At 44.7% G+C, this 21395-nt stretch overlaps 1 protein-coding gene across 2 annotated transcripts in view; it reads right to left on the reverse strand.

Moving 5' to 3' along the window:
- The window catches only part of LOC147457587 (Glycosyl transferase, family 35), a 104787-nt gene extending 86800 nt beyond the window's left edge, over positions 1-17987 (reverse strand). The window contains exons 1-2 of one of the 2 annotated variants that reach the window (XM_086512453.1): positions 17264-17987; positions 16798-17033 (exon numbers count right to left, since the gene is read on the reverse strand). In XM_086512453.1, the coding sequence (XP_086368579.1) occupies positions 16798-17033; positions 17264-17510 (483 nt within the window). In that variant the 5' untranslated portion in view covers positions 17511-17987. The remainder of the gene's footprint in view (positions 1-16797; positions 17034-17263) is intronic. The other variant, XM_086512452.1, reaches the window with a different exon arrangement.
- Between the last annotated feature and the right edge of the window lie 3408 nt (positions 17988-21395).

Raw genomic sequence — 21395 nt, forward strand, 5'->3', positions numbered from 1 at the left:
ACCGCTGTGAGGGTAACGAGTTCGTGAGTAGATCAGCAGGGTTATCGTCAGTGTGTACCTTGACAAGCTCTATGCGCTTGTCCTCTAGCACCTCTCGTATGAAGTGATACCTCACCTCAATGTGCTTTGTCTTCGCATAAAAGACAGGATTCCGTGCCAACGCTATGGCACTCTGGCTATCACAATGTAGAATCGGAGCATCACCAGCTATACCAAGATCTCCCACTAGTCGTGAGAGCCATACGGCCTCCTTGGCAGCCTCAGTGGCAGCCATATATTCAGCCTCTGTAGTGCTCAAAGCAACGCATGGCTGTAAACGTGATGCCCACGAAACCGGTCCACCTGCAACTGTGAACACATAGCCGCTAGTAGACTTCCTCGAGTCCACTGACCCTGCATAGTTTGAATCTGTATATCCGCAAACATACATATCCTTCTCACCATAACATAGGGACAACTCTGAAGTCACTCTCAAGTATCTAAGAATACCTCTCACTGCATCCCAATGACGCTTGCCCGGGTTAGACATGTACCTGCTAACCACACCAACTGCATGAGCAAGATCTGGACGCGTAGCCACCATGGCATACATCAAGGAACCAACAGCTGACGCATAGGGAATCTGAGACATCTCTGTAGTCTCCAAATCTGTCTGAGGGCAGTCATCATGGCTGAGTTTTACATATGGAGGCAACGGGGTACTAATGGCCTTCCCCCCTTCCATATGAAAACGCTCAAGCACCTTGTCAATGTACTCTTTCTGACTAAGAAAGAGCATCTTGCGAGAACGATCACGAGTGATCCGCATACCCAAAATATGACTGGCATCCCCAAGATCCTTCATGGCAAAGGTCTCATGTAGCCTATGTTTCAAGGCATCCACATCAGAAATACACTTCCCTGCGATCAGCATGTCATCCACATACAAAACCAAAACAATAAGACTACCATCTGCAGCCTTGCGAGTATAGAGGCATGGGTCCTCATAACTGCGTACATAACCCAATGAACTCATGAATGCATCAAACTTACAATACCATTCACGAGATGATTGCTTCAGCCCATACAAGGTCTTAAGAAGCCGGCATACCATCTTCTTTGAGCCATGAATAACAAACCCACTTGGTTGCTCCATGTACAAATCCTCGTGCAAGTCCGGATGTAAGAAAGCTGTCTTTACATCCATTTGCTTCAACTCCATGTCTTCTATAGCTACCAAAGCAAACAACATACGCAAAGTAGACATCTTCACCACTGGGGAGAAGATCTCGTCAAAATCAATGCCCTTCTGTTGCTTGAATCCTTTAGCCACAAGCCTTGCTTTGTACCTAGGCTTTGCATCCATTGAACACAATTTTATCTTGTAAACCCACTTACATGGTAGTACCTTCTTACCCTTTGGCAAAGGAGTAAGCTCCCACGTTTCATTTTGGATCAACGAATCCATCTCTGACTGCATAGCCTGCTCCCACCTGAGCTTGTCAACACTAGACATGGCCTCATCATAACATGATGGCTCCCCGCAATCAGTCAACAATACATAATCCATAGAAGGCACAAAACGCTGAGGCTGTCTTGCACGCCGCTCTGAACGCCTCAAAGACTGTGCAGGAGGTGCATCTGGCTGTCCCACATCTACATGATCTCCCAACAAGGGCTGATCTCCCACTTGAGGGTCAATGGGCTGCCCACGAGCAGCCATGGGACCATCATACCGATGACCATCCTCCTCAAATATCACACGCCGAACCTCAACCGTTCGCGATGATGCTCTATACATAGAGTCCTCATGAAAAACAACATCATGGCTGCGCACAATCTTCCTGTCAATAGGATCCCACAATCGATAACCCATCTCACCAGAGCTACCATAACCCAAGAAGATACATCTCTTGCTCTTTGGATCCAATTTGCTGCGTTTTGCCTTAGGTACATGTACATAAGCTTCACAGCCAAAAACACGAAGGTGACCATACGAAGGTGGCAAACCTGTCCATACCTCTTCAGGCACTTTGAAGCCCAAAGGAACACTAGGTGAACGATTTATCAAATGCACAGAAAGCATAGAAAGCATACTACGGACTTTTTCCTGTATAGTCCTGTTCGTGCGCTCTGCCACACCATTTTGAGGAGGTGTATAGGGAGCACTAAGCTCGCGCCGTATACCCTTCTCAACACATAATGTTGTGAAAGCATGAGACATAAATTCACCCCCATTGTCCGTACGTAAGCACTTCAACTTACAACCTGATTGGTTCTCAACAAGAGCCAACCATTGCTTAAATATATCAAACACCATATCCTTCTTACGAATGGGGTATGCCCATACCTTCCTGCTAGCATCATCAATGGACGTAACAAAGTACATAGCACCTCCAAGAGAAGCATTGGGCATCGGCCCACATACATCACTATGCACCAAAGCTAGCTTTTCCAAAGATCTGTGTGGAACACTTTTCTTACGAGAAGACCGAGCATGTCGACCATAAAGGCAATGCTCACAAAACTCAAAACCGCCAAAATCTGAAACGGGAATGTAATCCGCACGTGCAAACAACTTCAAACCTTTTAGTGACATATGCCCCAAACGCTGATGCCATAAAGAAGCAGGAGGTTGCTCAGTGATCCCCACAATGTGATCAGCCACACTAGCTACACAAAGGGAATACAACGAATTCCTCTTAGCAATCCTTTTTGAAATGGCCTTTTCTACCACAATGAAAACATTCCACATCCTTTTTACTTGTGCCTGCACGGGACTTGCTTCTAGATTTACCCCTGTTGGACTTTTACTTGTCCATAGTCCTGCCTCTGACAACCATTGCACTAAAAGACTTACTACCTGCATTATTCTTTCGATTAATCTCTTCCGTGAGAAGACTAGACTCCACATTAGTACTTGTCAACTCATCCGCAGGAACCGAGTTACTTATGGCTGTCCTAAATGTGTCCCATGACTCAGGCAACGTGACAAGTAAAAACATAGCTTTTACATTGTCCTCAAATGTAATTTTCTGCGTAGCAAGTTGGCTGAAAATTGTATTGAACTCATTCAAATGCGCATTCATGGAAGCACCTTCCTCCATTCGCAAATCAATAAGCTTTTTAATCCAATACACCATAGAAGCAGCCGAATGCTTATCATACATATCGCAAATCAGCTGCCATAGCTCATAAGCTCCACCCTGTGCATCTTTCACATTGTAATAAACAGACTTTGAAAGGGAAAGCCTAATGGTAGACCTGCACATCTCATCCAACTCCTCCCAATCATCCCTCTCCATGTTCTTTGGCTTAACTCCCTACAACTTTAGAGGTCGAATCTGTTTCTTCTGCACCAAGACATCCCAAATCTGATCTTTCCAATATGAGAAGTTAGCACCATCCAACTTCTCAATATTGAAAACTGTGTCCTCTTTAGTGCCCATTACAACAAGAATGCAACAATGAGAAACCTGTAACCAACCAACAAACTGCCACAACAAAGTAGTGTTGCAAATCTGACAACACCTGCTGCTCAATCAAAGAGCAAACCCATAGAGTATAAATCAGCTCATAATATGGTCAAAAAACGTACGTAGAAATCCACAAACAAATGCATAAACCCGTGACACCTGTAACTCAACCGGCCTAGGCAAACTGTGCCACAAAATGCATCAACAATGAGCTGTCATAGAGGCATAAACATACTCCATGTCTGAATAACCACAATAGAGACATAAGCTGACCAAGCTTACACAAATCCGTGAGCATAAATGGATCCAAGTGAGTATATAACCAATGCACAAGCTCAACGAAGTCCAATCTCTACTGTCAACCAAGTACCTGTCCGTACTCAAACCGCAACACTGCAAGCAAGAGCAAACCCGCTCTATGTATAAGTGAACCAAATCTCCACAATATCATGCATAAAGAGTGTCTGTCAAACTACCATATCCACATCCATCAACATACATAGATGATGTAAACCTGTAGCTCAAGAACACGCATAAACAGACTGCCCAGAAGAGTAGAAGCTCCCACTCAAACCACAACCATATACATGGCTGTCCCACAGTCAAAATACATGTTTTGTAACCACAGAAGAAACCTGTATCCAAAGCTCCTTGTAACCTGTAACCTGTACCCTGTACCCGTACCTGTACCTGCACCTGCACCTGTACCTGTAGTCGAAGAAGACAATGTCGCCAAACTCCCACTCTATCTGTGTGTATGAGGCCACTCCAAGAAGAGGCTACACACTCTCAAATGAGCTGTGGGCTCACGTAAGTGGAAGACACTACAACAATGGCACCTGTAATGGCTACGGAAGCTCTGGCAGCAGAAAACTACCAAAGAGAGCTGAAAAATGCAGCTCCTAGTCTGTAGCTCGGATGGGATTTCTAATGGCACGAATGGCTCCGAAAGGGGGGTTAAACCCTAGGACACCTCGTGAAAATATTCGCGGAGTGCTGAACCTTCCAATGCCAAGCTCAGAAAAACCTTCTGCTCTTTAGAAATGCGCGCGTGCGCGAAACCGAAAAACGGCAATGAAACAGCAGCAAGTTTCAACACACTCAACAATGATGATGAAGCTCTCAATGCTCTCACTACCAAGCTCTGATACCACTTGTTGGGATCAGAGAGCACACACACAGAGAGCCAACACGAAGAAGGAGATAGACACAGTGTATGGCGGGGCGGTACTCACACTACAATGTGTAGTTATGAGTATAGTTATTATGAATGAGTAAATGAATGGCTGTACATGGGCGGCTGAACAACGGGCAACCGGGCACACGGGCCTTTAACCCAACATCAACATCATGCTCTTGTTGCCTTCTCAGAGAATCCCAAGTCTTGTGTCGACTTCTTGCAGAGAGAAAAAAAAATTCCAACTCTGCGAGCTTTCTCCTGCAAGACTTAGGTTTCCACCTGTTTACTTCTCTCTTGGCTTGTCATGGCTTCTTCCCGTATCTTCCCAGAGTCGTCCTCCTTTACAGAGAAAGAGAGGAGACCATGCTCTGATACCACTGTCACAAACGGGAGCGCATAACAATATAAAATATACTCAGATAAATAGAATTTATCTAAAATATACTCAGATAAATAGAATTTATCTCTTATTATTGAAGCCAAAGGATATAGAGAGAAATAGATAGAGAGAGAGAGAGAGAGAGTGAGAAGATCGACACAATACTGGGGACCAGAAGATGGGCTGGTCCCCCCCCTTAAAGAGAATTCTTTATTAGGGAGAATCTTTTTACAAGCACAAGAACCGAAGAAAACCCCTCCGTTCTAAATCTCTTACTCGATGGTCGTTCCTTCTCGTAAGGGAAATCCGAGAGACAAGCTCTCAATCCTTTTTCCGTCTGTACTCGGAGTTGAGACTCCGCAGACAATTTCCGAATTCCGTTTCCAGAATTCCCAAGCGTAGGCCGAAGCCTTCTCGCTTCTCCTTCGCGATGGAAGTACCTGCAAACACACGCAAACACACGACAACAATTCGTATGGCGAATCCACAATAGGTACCTGTCGCTCTTGCGCGAGAAAAGCGACTTCCGTGCTTCGTAGTCTCGCGATCTCTCGCCTCTTCTGGCGGCAGAGTCTTCTCTTGCTGGCGCTGGCAACCGCCCTTCGGTGAGGGCATGTGGTGCTTTTATAGCTCCTTCACCACGGCACGAATAGCTACTCGCGGAGAGATCGCGGCCGTTTTTTTTTTTTCTTATGTTCTACCCGAAATAGGGAGAGAGAATTCGCTGGCTGGTTTTGTTGCTTTATTTTCTAAGTGGCTGCCCACTTATTAAGTGGACGGCCGGCATATTTTTAAAATTGATCTGAACCTGCCCAAAAACTCAATAAAACCTTATAAGTTAAAATCAATGCTTTCACAACACTTCCCAGGCGTCCCTGGATGCAACCACATGCACGAATGCAATGCAAACATAGATTCCTCGCGGGAAAGCGTTTGCTCTTCCCGGAAAACTCATTCAAATTTTCCGCTTTTTAAGAAAAGCTTCTCAGAACCCATCTTTATTCTTGTGCTTGCGTCTTTACGCGTATTCCTCTTTCCAGTTCGGATTTCCTCTCAACTATGGACATCCCCTTTCCGATGCACCCGTCACCCACCTTGTGACGCATCAGGAATACCCATCACCTAGTCCTTTCCTACCGAACTTACGATACAATCCCCCTCACGATGCTCTATGTCACCCATCCTATGACACATCAGCGATGTCCGTTCCCGGATGGTCGGATACTTCTTCCCGATGCTCCATGTCACCCATCCGATGTGACACATCAGAAGTACCCGTTCCTGGTGGCCTTACAGATATTCTCATTCACAGTGCTATCGTCATTACTTTGAATGACGCACTAGGAATACTCTGTACTCGAATGTCTCCAGTGAGAAAAACCCTCACTTAAAATTCCAATAATTCATTTAGAATTATTTTTCCTTGATGTTCAAAGCGAGAAAACCCTCTCACTTATAAATCCAATAATTCATTTAGAATTATTTTTCTGTCAGATAAAGCCAATTTAGCAACACAGAGCTTTCGCAGTGTTCTGTATCACTCAAGGAAAGAACCACACAAAATTTTTTTGCTTGTTGCGGTCCACGTAAACCAAGTCCACTAGGGCGTGTCGATTCTTAATCGTGTTTTTGAAGAGTGACAGGAAACCCAAGAAAGAAGCGCTTGTCCAGCCTCCGCTTATGCCTCTTTTCACTCATTGAGAGTGGACCGTGCACTTAGCGGTCGGCCAATCGACGTGAGGTGGGAAAAAGTAACCTTGGTGTGAGCGCAAGGCCGCCAAGGGGTGTGCCCGCAAAAAAGAGAAGAACTCGGGTGAAGAGAAGATCCTTCTCTAACACAGATTGTGAGCGAAAGAACCGCAAGAACCTCAAGAACCTCAAGACCCTCGAGAATCGAAGAACCAAGACCCCCAAGAATCCAAGTTCCACTTGAACTTAAGAACCCAAGACCACAAGAACCCAAGACTTCAGTGGATGCTCATCACTCGAAGCGGAATGGATACTTCGCTTGGAGGTGATGAGCATGAGAGAGGCGAAGAAGAATTTTCCGCACCAGGAGGTTTTTCCGGCCCTCCAATTTCCCCATCTACGCCAAGGATTGCACTAACTCCTATGGAGGAGTTGGAGCAGATGTTTATGGACAACAAGTTAGAACGCGAAGCAAGGAAGTTAGAACGTGAAGCAAGAAGAGCAGAAAGAATGGCAGAAGTTGATCATGAATGCACAGAAAGAAAAGCAGAAATGGATCGCGAGAACAAAGCAAGAAAAGCCATGAACGACCGACACATGAAAGAGATGTTGCGACTCTTTTCTCAAGTGCAAGCACAGATGCAAGAGATTCAGGAGAAGGAGACTCTCTCAGTCTCTTCTTCTCCAAAGCATGACACACAAGATTTGCATGATGATAAGCATGATGAATTGAATGATAATGATACGCATGATGATTTGGATGATAAGGACAAGCATGATGATTTGCATGATCAAGATGTGATTTCTCAAAAGCATGATGATTTGCATGAAGATGATGTGATTGTTCACAAGGATTATGTGTTAGTTGATGCTTTTTCTAGCGAAGCTAACCTCGTTGCAAATTCGATCAATCACGAAGCATCGATCTTGGCTTTCGAGTCGAGGTCCACAGCGCCCCCCCCCAACAGATTCGATCAAACGCGAAGAACCGATCTTGGCTCTCGAGCCTAGGTCCAGAGAACCCTCACAGGAAGTACTATGTGTTCGAATGATTAGTCAGCATGCATCGTTCGAGTGTTTCATTCGTGATCGTTTTCTGTATTTTAGTCAGCGTCTTTATGTGATCCCTTTTCATAGGCATGCCATATTGTACGTTGAGCACAATTCAGTCATGAATGAGCACGAATGTATGCGGATTTCTCATGAAAAGCTGAAAAGTATGCATTCAAGGAAGGCACATTCCATGTCTCTTCCTTGGTACGACACAGTCGTAGAAAGAGCACAAGAAAGATTGAGCATCAAGCATAGGCATTTCCATTGTGATTTGCCACAGTTGATTGATTTAGATCAGAAAGACAAGATTCGATCTCATTGTTTGCGTGTGTGTGGTGAACGGTTTGGCACTCCGTCTATTTGTTCATCTACATTGCATGCACAGTCTTTGAGGAAGACGAGATTTTTTCCACTCACTTTACATGGAATGGGTATGTTCATGTTTTTGTGTTGGAAGTGGTTTCAGGAATTTTCAGCCATGGAGATTCTTGAAGAAGGAAGAAGCATAACTCTAGACAAAGTTGAAGCATTGAGGGAGCCACAGATGACTTTGTGTCACTTTCGGTGCGGCCCAAAGAAGCAAGCATTGCAAACCTTTATGAAGTTCAAGTATCGCACGACCCGCACCTTAGAGTGGACCGGCGAAGAGTCCTTTCGAGGATTCCGGATGTTGTTGGCAATCTCCCTCGACGCCATACAATTCGGTACCAGTACCTCACTTTGAAAAGGAGGGGAGGTCACGTGACACATCCAACCCTATGTGTCCATGGACAAGCTACAGCATGACCAGGGTTCAGTTCAGTCAAGTCAATCTAGAATAGGAAGTGATCTGGCACTTTTGTGAGTCTGTTCGCAGACCGTGCATGACCAGTCACTAGATTAGATGCATATCCTCCGATTGCACACAGCATGACCATCAAATTCCAGTCAGATCCCATCAGTAGCATTTTTACAGTGCATAGACCTATTTTCCCTATTTTTGACATTTTTCAATTATTATTTTTAAGTGACTTTTGTTGGAAACTAGGTAGGGCAATTTTGCTAAGATGATAAATAAGCAAACCAAAGTTAGCACTTTCTGGCAGAAGAGGCAGCAGGAGCACCGCTCAACAGGCACCTTCTCAGCAAGACCCCCAACTGCATGACCTAGCGTTTTTGCAACTCAACATCAGCTAGCATTTTTGCAGACAGATCACCCTTGGCGATTTTGCATAGCAAAGGAGCTTCGGCATTAGCAGACACAACAGATCCACTTGAGGACAGCAGATCAGCCCTAGCGTTAGTGGATTTCCTCCAGCAGCAGATTTTCAGCCCTAGCGTTTTTGCATTCGCAAGACACTTCAGCGTTTCGCAGATTACCGCGAAGGAACATCAGATAGCATCAACGTTTTCAGTTTTCAGCAGTCAGTACCCGCATTATAAGTCCCGAACCTCGCAGAACTCACCTTCTCGCAGCAGATCCTCGCCGCACGGTCAAATCCCGCGAAGTTTGCAGTTTCAGCCCGGAAAACGCAGATTTCAGCATCTGCGTTTTCAATCAGCGCGTCGTCGTCGCATCGTCGCCATCGACATCGTCACCGACATAGAGTCAAAATTCAGCGATTAAAGATTTGCAGATTTCAGCCCTTAGCATTTTCAGATTTCAGCCCGTCTCGTTGTCGTCCTCATCGTCGTCGACATCGTCGACAAGTCCAAGCATTGCAGAGATTTGTGCAATCATAAGTAGACCGCTCTCGCCATAGAGAGTGGGGCCTTCGAAGGAGGGTTTGACAACATTCTCGTGTCGTATTCTTTTCTCTCTATCTCTCAGTTTCAGCACCTTCATTCACAGTGTCCATTCACTTTGTTTGTGTCCATTGCACTCTCTCACTGAAGGAACGGAAGGCTCTCCCTTCCTTGAGCACAATTCGGAGGACTCATCTTGAGTAAAGTTCAACATTCATTTCCATTGCACCTTACAGAGGGCCAAGAGGCCAATCTGCACAGGTGTGAGCATGCTCTTGAGGTGTTTTGTTGTGCATCAAGATCACTGATTAACTGGAGGAAGACAGTAGTTTTTTGGGTTGAGTATTTGGGTTGACAATACTCCAACTCCTAATTGGTCGCCAGGTGAGGGTTTTAGATGGATTTCCCCAAAGACTGCAATTCGCTATTTGGGTTGTCAGGTTGGCCTGGACTTGTCCCCTGAGCAGCAGACCACTCCCCTTCTCCAGTCCATTAGGAGGAAGTTGTTGCATTGGAGCTCGACACGGCTCTCTTTGGCAGGCAGAGTTACGGTGGCCAACCAAGTGTTGTTGGCTACTATGTGGTACATCACGACTTGCTGGATCTTCTCGAGCTCCTGTATCCGCCAGCTAGCCGTAATGGCTGCCGCGTCATCAATTTTTATGCTATTCTTTTTTCTTTTTTTGTGGTTCCAGCTTTATTTTAATGCCTTCATATCCTCTAGGCCCCATCGGATAGGGTCCCAAAAGTTGGTGAAACTTTTACTTCTTCTGTTACTTCTTTTTTAGGATTTAGGCCTCTCGGCCTTGGTTGTTGACTTCCCAAAAGTATCTCATCCAATAAGGAATATTCAGTGGTTGGCACATCACAATGCAACACGAATGCTCACACATATGCATGTTACAAGACACATAAACAGAAAGCCGACGATGAACACTGCCCCCGCAAATAACCATCCAAGTCCGGGCCATGAGCAGTTTAGCGGCTCCCTCATCACCCCCCCCCCCGCAAATAACCTAAAAAGGTCCGGGCCATGAGATATAGAGACCTTTTACAACCAAACGCCCGCTAAACCGCAACCTACGTCGATTGGAGGTGCTCATAGTAACCCTTGCTCAGACTTCTTAATACTCCCCTCGTAAATACCCACAAGGGTCCGAGCCATGAGTAACAACAACAATACTCCCCCCATATAACCACAAGGGTCCGAGCCATGAGTAAAAATAGCACTTTTCAAACATTCAATACTCCCCCTGCAAATAACCACAAGGGTCCGGGCCATGAGTATGAATAAGCATTCTCAAACATCATTTCTCAGTACTCCGCACGGGAGTAAAATGACCAATCATTGAAACCAGTATTAAAACCAGAGTCAAACAGTTCAGATCGGCATCAAGACAGGTTCAAAACAGATACCTTCTATTTCAAACAAATTTCAATCAGGATCACCAAACAAGTTCTCAAACAGAACTCAAAGTTAAAAAGCAATCTCTACATCAGTCGAGCTCGAAAAGTCGACTTGACTTTCTTGAAACCTCCACCACAAATTAGGGTTAGGTTCCTTCCATAAGGTTGTATCCGACTGCACCATGGTCCATAAGCTCTTGGACAGACAGTGTTCTTGTGGTGGTGATGGTAGTCCCAAGACATAGCAATCACACCGAACCTCCAAGATTATCAACTTTAGAAGAGACACCTATCGAGAGATGTCAAGAAATTTGAAGTTATAATCTACCCCGCTCTGCCAGAAGTTGCACTCCGAAGGAAGATGTCAAAAACCATACAACTTCGGGCAAAAATTTTCTTAAAAGCTTGCCAAGTCGTTGGAGTGTGCCACTTGGTAGCTATGGACTTCCACCACTGCATGACACTGCATGTGAGAAAAACAATAGCTCGAAATAAATCTTGGATCCTTCTCTTGCAAGTGATCTTTTTGGCTTATGCCCAGGAAGACAGAGCAATACGACCGGGGCGCCCCCGATGCGGGATGAAGTAAGGGTGAGAGTGGCTAATAAGTCCGGGGTCGGAGCACGAAGATTCTTCAAATAAAATTCCAGTAGCCTTTGGAAGTGCCGGTTTGCTCTATCTGCTCTTTTGTAGAACCGGTATGCTTTCAGGAAAGCGCGCTCTTGATGCTCTGATACCACGGTAACAAGACGAGCACCACGTGCCAACGAAAAAGAACACACTGAACAGACTTTTAGCACTTCAATAACAACTGAACATCAAAAAAAGAGAGACGACACGGGGAGTGGCAAAGTTCCATCCCAGAGTGTATTGGCCCCAAACCTTGGCGGCCCTTTCGATATTTCATTATATTACTTGAACTCAATAGCCGGTACTCCACCCTCTACACCTTCACACTGAAGCATGCCAGAGAAATGAGTCCTATGCACATATTTAAAGGCCCTTGGCCTCAAAAGCAGTTACATGAAAAGGAGTAAACTCAAAAGCTTCTGATCCAAAAGCAAGTGCTCAAAAGCTGCCAGCACAGATCACGAAAATCCGTACAAGCTGCCACGTCAGCAAGCCAACACAAAAAGCAAAAATCTGTACAGGTTGCCACATCAGCAAGCCAACGCAAAAAAGGGAAATCCGTACAGCTTGCCACATCATCAGTCAATGCGAAATCCGGAGATTCGTACTAGCTACCACATCATCAATTTTTATTTTGTGTGTGTGTGTGTGTGTGTGTGTGTGTGTGTGTGTGTGTGTTTCCAGCTTTATTTTAATGCCTTTATGTCCTTTGAGCCCCATCGGGGTCCCAAAAGTTGGTGGAAACTTTTACCTCTTCTATTACTTCTTTTTAGGGTTTAGGCCTCTCGGTCAAGCTCTAAAGGTTGGCTCCGTTCTTCAGTGGCTTGACACATCATCAATTTGTGACAATCACCTTACCATGTTCTTGGAGGGGGGCTTGGGATCATAGACCTAGCACAGCAGAGCCCTTCTAGGGAAGTTTGTTGTTAGAGGACTGCTTCCAAGGGAGGTGCCCAAGAAGGATTTGCTACTTCACCCACTTTGCGATCGACTCCCTCATGCAAGAGGCCCTTCCATCAGGTGGATCTTTACAGAAATGCGCAGAGTTGGTCTGAGTAGGAGGTTGGAGGATCGATTTGCTACGAACCTGCTTCAATCTTGGGAGCAGCTGAGGAGAGGCCTGGAGCAGCACCAACCCACTTGCACTGAGGAGTGCTTGAGACAGCCCCTGGATTGGAACCCCTTGGTTCAACCTAGTTGGTAGTAGGCCTCATGTTTCTTGGGATCCCATGGCAAAGTGCCCAACCCATGCACTCGACGACTGGCTTTAGTTCTCAGGTTTGCCCGAGGAGACACAAAGCATCCAGTTACGAGGCATGAGAGGGGTGGAGGGCATGTGCCAGGACATTACAGAGCCTTTACAAGCTGATTGGCTCACCCCCTCTAGAGACAAAAGCTCTCAGATGGATGGGGACCTTCACACGACTGGAGGTCCTCATCGCAATTCGTGCTTGCTCGAAGTCCGTAACCCCCATGTTTTTTGAGATCCAGGGAGAGGGTCGCCTATACAGAGTCTCAATAGAGGCTCCACAGGTTTCAGTGCGTTGTTTTCAAAGGATTCGAGTAGTTCGCATCTGTGGGAGGACTTGTGTCATAGATCTTGACCCAACAGATCTAGAGACAAACCACTGGCGTTTTGGGCTTGGGAGAGCTGCCCTCTGGCGTGAGTGCAGTGGCACCCTGGAGAGTGGTTTTGGAGAGACCCCTTCTCTTTAGCCGATCACCCTCGGATCCCCTTCTTTCAATGCTCCGTTCAACTGAGGCGCCACATAGTGGGGCCCTAAGGGGATTAAAATGGACAAACGTTGTCCTAATCCAATTTGGAGTGTCCTGACCTAAGCGACTTTACATAGCCTATCGTAACACCCTAAACACAACCATCTATTAGCGGCCTAACCTAAGCAGTTGTACATAGCTTAGCATAACACCCTAAACACGGCCATCTACTATAGCAGCCAAACCCTAAGCCACTAACCATGAGCGACTAGCCCTTAGTATACTAAAATGGTCAAACGCTCACTCTGGTTCATTTAACGGGCCCATTGCTTCCGCATCTTAGAGGCTCGCCCTATTCCATTGGTAGAGACTGTTCGTGATTTTTGGTTGGAGTTGATTCACACTCTCAGAGGTCAAGAGACTTCAGGGCAGCTCCGACCTCATGTGGGAGCATAGAGAGGCTTTCTTGCGACTCTGGCGCCCAGGGCCTTTCTTCACAATGGTCCAAGGTGCGCCCAGACGGCATTACCGATCACCTGTGTGGCTTTTTCCTCCTCCCAATTTGTAATTTAGCCTCATTGTACATATTTTGTCCACTCACTAGGAGAGTCTCCCCATGCTTTTGATGTAGCCCTCTTTGGTAGAGGTGGTCCAATAGCCTTATGGGCAAATTTTATTAACTAATAGGACCTTCTTCTCGAAGCATCAAACTCTAAAAGCATATGGTCCAAAAGCTGGCACCCAAAAGCAAACAGTGCGTTTTGCAAACATCCGTACAACTGCCATGTCGTCAACATAAAACACGAAATCCATACCATCTGCAACGTGGCAGTGTCAACGTAAAATGTGGGCGTCCGTATGGCTGCCACGTCATCATGTTCCACGTAAAGTCTTCTAAGAGTGGTTCTGCTTAATATTTTTGTGTCACTTGGGCCCCAACGGATGGGGTCCCATAAGTTGGTAAACTTATGACTGGAAACTCTTTGATTGCTTAGCCCACTCGGCGAGGATCTGCAAGTTGGTGAGAACTCCTACTTCTTCTACTTGCTTCTGCTTCTTCTAGGGTTTAGGCTCTTCGACCGGGATCTACACGTTGGCTCCGTTCATCAGTGGCTTGACACGTCAGCAATTTGTGACACAGAGAGAGAGAGAGAGAGAGAGAGAGAGAGAGAGAGAGAGACGAGCCACATACACAGAGAGCGAGAGGAGAGAGCAATTGTTGATGGGCTGAAAATCTGAGTATGTCTCAATGAGAGCCAGCAATGAGAAGATCTAGTGTGATCTGGGTAGCCAGTCAGTGGTCACTGAACATTTGTTGGAAAGGGTCACCACCCTTGATGGAGGCTCTTCAACAAGCAATTACTTAAGCGCCTATCATATCTTCAGCAAAAATCAGTACAACCACCAGCAAACCAAGCACGGAGTGGTTGCTTGGTAAGAGGTAAGCAATCACCCTTGTTCGACATTTATTTTGCCCACAAGTTTGAAGCCCGGACTTCCACACAATCATTTTTTAGAAGAGTAAACATCATCCATGATCAACTCTTGACTATGGAAAGTACATTGACTAGTACTCAGTAGCTACCTCGGTACATTCCAAGTTGCTTGAGAAGTTCGAGATGGTTGCAAAGGCATTACACTAGCACATCACGGAAAAATCTGAATTTCGGCAATGTCTGATCTTTTCTCATTGGGGAGGAAGCTGTCCTACTCTCCCATGACAAGGTTCGTGTTTCAAAAGGTGATGAATCGGCACACTCGACATCACAACCTTGTTACAATTGTGGAAAGTGTGGCCATTTGTCTAGGGCTTGCACATCCAAGGGAAAAGGCAAGACCTCTCAAAAGGACCAAGGGAAAGGCAAGCTTGGTAGGGGGAGCAATGACAATGATTCTACCAAGGACTCAACCTAGTCCACTGGTGTGGTGGAGACCATGATGAAAAAGGCTCCAGTCTCAAGTTCCGTGGTAGGTGCTACAACATGCTTCAGCTAGAGAGAGTACGTGACTAGCAAGAGGGATAGTGGTGATCCCAATACTTAATTTGGACCCATGTTCGGAGTTCAAGTCATCTATGTTTGGACTTGCGTGTCAAAGTTCAAAGCACGTTGCATCTAGCAAGGAACCAACATGACATATATAAAACACTAAGGATGTGCTGCAAACAACTCATGGTTCTTGGCAGGATTATGGACAAGATGTGTTCCACAGTACATTGTCTTGAAAAATCTTGGATGTGATGTGCTTGCAGTTCAAGAGAGAGGATTCTTGGACGTGGGTTGTCTACAATCCAATTATATATGAAGCAACTGTTGTTCAACATTGCATTATCGTCTTGGTGAAAAGTTGACGGTTGCAATTTCTGAGGTGTATCCAGTAATTGTCAGCCCCTGCAGGGGTGTCCATGGTCATAGCTTCTACATCGCCTTGATCTTCATTCGTGCATATGTCCAATATGCGTTGTAGCTAGGCGTTAAAGTTATGCATCTTGAGTGAATTCCTTAAGTGACCCTAATTACTTAATTGTCATTATAGGTATTTTTTACTTCTCTGACATGATGAGTTGGGTCAGGAAATTCAGATGAGGGGTATATAAGAAACCCCATCCCCCATTGTAATAATCAACTAATTCATTGCCGAGTTGGTTGGGTCATTGAATCTCTCTCTCTCTCTCTCTCTCTCTCTCTCTCTCTCTCTCTCTCTCTCTCTCTCTCTCTCTCTCTCTCTCTCTCTCTCTCTCTCTCTCTCTCTCTCTCTCTCTCTCTCTCATAACAGGTCTTGAGTTCAACTCTCCTCGTCGGCTAGATCTTTAAGGTCTCTTGGGTAGTTTCCTACGACGTTAAAAATTCTTCTTCTTCTTCTTCTTCTTCTCCTTCTTCTTCTGCTTCTCTCTCTCTCTCTCTCTCTCTCTCTCTCTCTCTCTCTCTCTCTCTCTCTCTTCACTTCCGCATTGCAACTTTGACAGAGATAACCCCAAATTCTCTTCTCTTCTTTCGATTGCAAGAAGAGATGGATTTATGGTAATGCTCTAAATCCATCACAACATTCTAACTTTTGTACCATTTTCTATTAACCATGATGCGACTATAATCGTAGGTAAATGTTGCGTAAAGTTATTATATCCGCAACATGCGTCAACAAAAACAAAACAGTTTTTGTTTTAGTTTTAGTTTTTGTTTTTGTATTTCTATGTGTCTCAAGAGCAAATTTGCCCTTCCCTAGCTAGGTGTGGTAAAACTCAAAGTGAAACTATAATCATAGGTAAATGTTGCGTAAAGTTAATAGATCCGCAACATGTGTCAACAAAAACAAAACAGTTTTGCAAATTCTAGTGGGCAGAGACTCGTTTGCAAAGTTCCTAGACTCAAGCTTACTAAAGTCAAAAGCAAGCGAGCATGAAAAAGCAGCAACTTTTCTTCTATGTGGTCTCTTATTGTCGCCACACAGACAGGTTTCTGAAGTAGAATTTCTTGTGGACATAACAAAAACAATGACCAGCTATTGTGCCATGGTGGAAAAACATAAATTTAGCTGCAGAAATTCCATAGATAAATAACACTAACCTGCAGAAATTCCATAGATAAATAATATGCTTGCTTAGGATTTGTGGTCTGGAAAAGTTCGTAGGTCTTGTTCCACCTCTCAATAAGTGCATCTCGCACGCTTTGAGCTGTGGCAACATATGCAGCCTGCAGTTCAAACTGGAGAGGAGAAAAGCAGGGTGTGTATTCAGCATGGTATGTAATATTTGAAGCAATACTGTCAGCATCACTGGATACATGACTTCGTCGAGGTATGCCTGCATCCATGAAAAAAAATTGCAACTTTGCAGCTATGCAAAAAAGGCATGCACACAGAGACGTACTTGAACACCTATCAACAAGGTGCCCAATGATTTTGATCCAAAAAAGTGACAAGAAATTACCATGATGTCCATGTGAGTTTTCTTGAATAAAATCCATGCATACACAGATACGCAATGTAGCTGCAGCGATCTACATAGAGTGCAAGTATACAAAAGCTACATACCATTTTCTCGAAAGGCTTTTTGCTTAGCCTCACTTGCAATCGCACGTATAGACAATTGGCAAGGTGGTGCAGGAGATCTAATGTGAAGCGCACAGAGATGTGGTAAGCCTGCACTGCCAGAGAAAAAGAGTGTGCATGGACTCCGCAAACCATCACCTTGTAATGGACATTTTGAGCCTCTCTGCTGCTGATGGTGCTTGCACACGAGAGGGATGGATGCAATGGTTGAGGCTGCTGCTGCGGCCATAGCTTCTCAAACGAAGAGAGCTTAGCAGCTCTCCAATTTACAAACGTCCGTACGCAATGGCCCTCTTACTCGTTCCACTCAAGCACACACTTCACATATAGAACAACGGGACCATGCAGAAAGACACACACATAACTGGCAATGCTGAAGCGCCCCCACAAACACACAAGCCGCGCGTGCACACACAAGGGGGCCAAACGCGAGCGCGCGCACACACAGACACTCTATCTCAAACTATGGAAGGTGGCGCAACCGCGCACCCACACTCAAATGTTACTGTCTAGGCAACGGCCATGCGCATGTCCACAAATGGCACGGGGGCGCACATGCAACAGAAGAATTGCACGTTATGAACTGATCACGGGCTCGCACACGCAGAAAGGATTCTGGCTATGGCGCAATGGGCGTGAGAGGGCGTGCGAGCACTTTTGGGTTATAGAAAATACGAAGGTTGCCAATCTCGAAAATATCTCTCTGCGCTCATGCATCAACCATACACCATACTACCATAGCCTTGCTCACCCGTGGGGGGCCCTTATGCCCCACGCCCTCTTGCTCCTTTTTCAAGATTTTTAGCTGGTCTTATGTCAATTTCTCCACATGCATCTATATAACTAGTCTATATATTATATAACTAGTTTAGGAGGGGGTGAAAATCTACCAAGTGTCTCTCTCTCTCTCTCTCTCTCTCTCTCTCTCTCTCTCTCTCTCTCTCTCTCTCTCTCTCAAGCAGGCTATATCTCACTTCGACTAGGACGAGATTTTGAGTGCCAAGTTCCAACGCCAGCTCTTTGACATGTGGGAGCACACTAAGTTGACAATAATTCCCACCCCTCTACTCCACACTTGATGCTCTTCTCTTTGTCTGCGCCCTCAACGTCCTTGCGTTAATTTCTCTCTCTCGTTTCTCTCTCCTCCTCCGACAAGTAATCCATGGCTCTTCTCCTCCATCGCCCTTGCTGCTCATGGTTTCTTGGGTGAGCGTGCACACAATCGGGCAACTTACTATTGTAGCCCGCAACTTCTGACTTCTCCACTAGAATTGTCCTCTCATTGGTGTGGTAAACAGGTACATGACCAATCAACATGCGCATCGTTAGTTTACAATGCATCTCTTTAGAGAAAGCTCTCCCATCCTTCAATAAATCATACCAAGAGTTAAAAGGGGGAGTGTTCCATCTCTCTTCGTTCTTTTATCCCTCTCCATCCTGCATGAACATAGGCACTTAGACGCTTGCTACAAGTACAACTAGCATGGACATGCCTCTGGTGTCTTAGGGCTATAACCTTCTTTTTGTCCAAGTGGAGCAGAACCCCTTCATCTTCCATCGTGCTCCCTTGCATCTTCAAACAACATACTCGTTTAACTGTCTTGGCTTTTTTATTTTTGCTAATTCTCTTCTTTCCAATGTTTAATTATCATGTTTAAAGTTTCCATGACGTGGCTTTTCTACTTTGAGCCTCCTATTCTTTATAGAGGTAAACCTCTATAAGGAACAGGAGGTTTCCCTGACGTGTCTTTTGTGCTTTGAGCCTCAAATTTCCTATAGAGGTTTCCATGACGTGGATTTTGTGCTTTGAGTCTCCTATTCCTTAAAGAGGTTTATCTCTTGGCCTTTTTACTCACAAGTTCTCGAGGATTGAGACATAAAGCATCACAGTAGAAGCTAGAAAGTTCCTTTGTATACGTAAAGCATGCAATTTTGTCTTGAAACACATCTTGTAGATTTTTGTGCAATACAAAGACACATTAAATTATGCATTTCCTAAGTTTGTTTGTATATGATGATACTTTGGTAGCATGTATAACTGTTTAAATGTCAAAGATGTCTTGTTAAAAAACTATTAGGCTTTTAAAGAGATATGTACCACAACACTCTTTCATACTATGTACTTGTATATGAGGAAAGAGAGGAAAACAGATTCTAATGGTCTCTTTGTGTATAAACATTGGTATGTAAAGACACATGTGTGTGTGCGCGCACGAGAGAGAGAGAGAGAGAGAGAGAGAGAGAGAGAGAGAGAGAGAGAGAGAGAGATGGATGATACCCTTATTTGAGAAATACCCCTCCCCAAGAGTCTGTGCGAAATTTATACAATTTCAATATACATCACAGGCTTGAAAGTGATAACACAGGGGAGGAGTTCTCAGCACCTAACCTAGCATCGAGTTTAAGCCATGAGCTGAAGTGCATTAAGAGGTACCCAACAACTAGTGCTACCCAAAATGTGTATGAATGAAAGCGTACTCAAGAAAATGACCAAGTGAAGGGTAAATATATGTGTACACTGCATTGCACAGAGAGAGAGAGAGAGAGAGAGAGTGAGTGAAATAGAGTGCATCGATGACACAGGAGAATGACAAAAGAGAATTTAACTTCAAAATGATAGATGACTAAGTAGAAGCATCAGACCCTATGTGGGATCGACTAGTCCACCCATCCACATTCGCTCCTACTACGAATAGAGAGAATTTCATTTCATACATGCCTAGAGTAATCATCAATGAAAGTTACCAAGTAAAGGTAATTGCCCAAGGACAGAGTTTGCAAGGGCCCAAAACATCACTATGCACAAGATGCAACCTGCATGTGGCCCTAGCTGAACCATCCTTTGAAGACTTTGAATGTTACATCTTACCCAAAATACAACCTTCACAAGCCAGAACACCTCCAACTTACTTGAGCTAGACATAAGCCAAGATCACTTTGCCTCCCTCCATGAACCCGAGCTATAAAAGGATTCCAAAAATCAGTAGGTGGTAGGAAATCAACACCAACCATACCAATTTAGGTGCCACACCTCATCGATGCCACAATGGGTGTTTAGGTCAAGCCAAGACAAGATCCCCGACGCGTTAGCCATATAGGTCATTCAACCTCCGACACATTAACCATATAGATGAGCCTAACAAAAAGAAGAAAATGTAGGCAACAACACCGGTCCAGTAAAGCCCCAAGTCATCAATCCTTTCATTTAACGCTGAGCGATGCAGGTGATCTTTTTTTTGGGGGGGGAAATTTCACAATTGTGAGTGGTTGTTGTATTATAAAGTCACAAAGAGTAAATTACAAAGCAGCCTCAAGCTCATGCCAAGCCTTGAGGGACAGAAGGTTACATCAGAACTTAGCCAGCCATACCATAGCCCTTATACTACACGGCTCGAACGGATTGTGAGAGTCACCCTAATCCAATCATCTAAGTTATAACTTTTGCTTACCACACATATTATCTCCTTACTTTCTTGTACAATCTTAGAGAAGCTAGCCACAGAGATGTCGTATGGAATACGCGACAATTCTTGGCCTTCCAAATACTGCTGAAGAAACATTATCTGATAATTTGAGTACAGATAAGCAGTGCAGAGCTTCGAAACTATTTCCCACCAAAGCACAAATCATTCTTGAAAAACCCTATCTTCCATGAAACCGAGGCGATGTAGGTGATCTTAATCTTGTATTGACATTGTCATGAGAAAAACGTAACACATGAGCCCAATCAAAATAGCATCTTGCATATGCACAAACAAACTTTTCTCTTACACCTCCAACATAAACCACCAAACCAATTAATAGTCCCAAACCATAATCATAAACCGTAATCAAATCCACATTACATGAGTGAGCACATCACGGTACTTTGGTTGATGCACATCCATCCTGCAAAACCCCTTTAGCATATAACATGGCTGCAAAAAATTTGGCAGCAAAGTCATAACAAAAAAAAAACCCCAAGAGCCACAACCAAAACCACAAGGGATCTTCAGCCCTTGACCATAAACTATATTTCACACTGAATCAACTCCCACACTTGGTGTTTTGATTATACATGTCGTAGTCAAACTGAGCCAACACGCATGGCCCTTAAAGAATGAATTTTTATGCG

The sequence above is a fragment of the Adiantum capillus-veneris genome, chromosome 5 (assembly GCF_014529385.1).
Source record: "Adiantum capillus-veneris isolate H3 chromosome 5, ASM1452938v2, whole genome shotgun sequence".
NCBI classification, from domain to species: Eukaryota; Viridiplantae; Streptophyta; class Polypodiopsida; order Polypodiales; family Pteridaceae; genus Adiantum; species Adiantum capillus-veneris.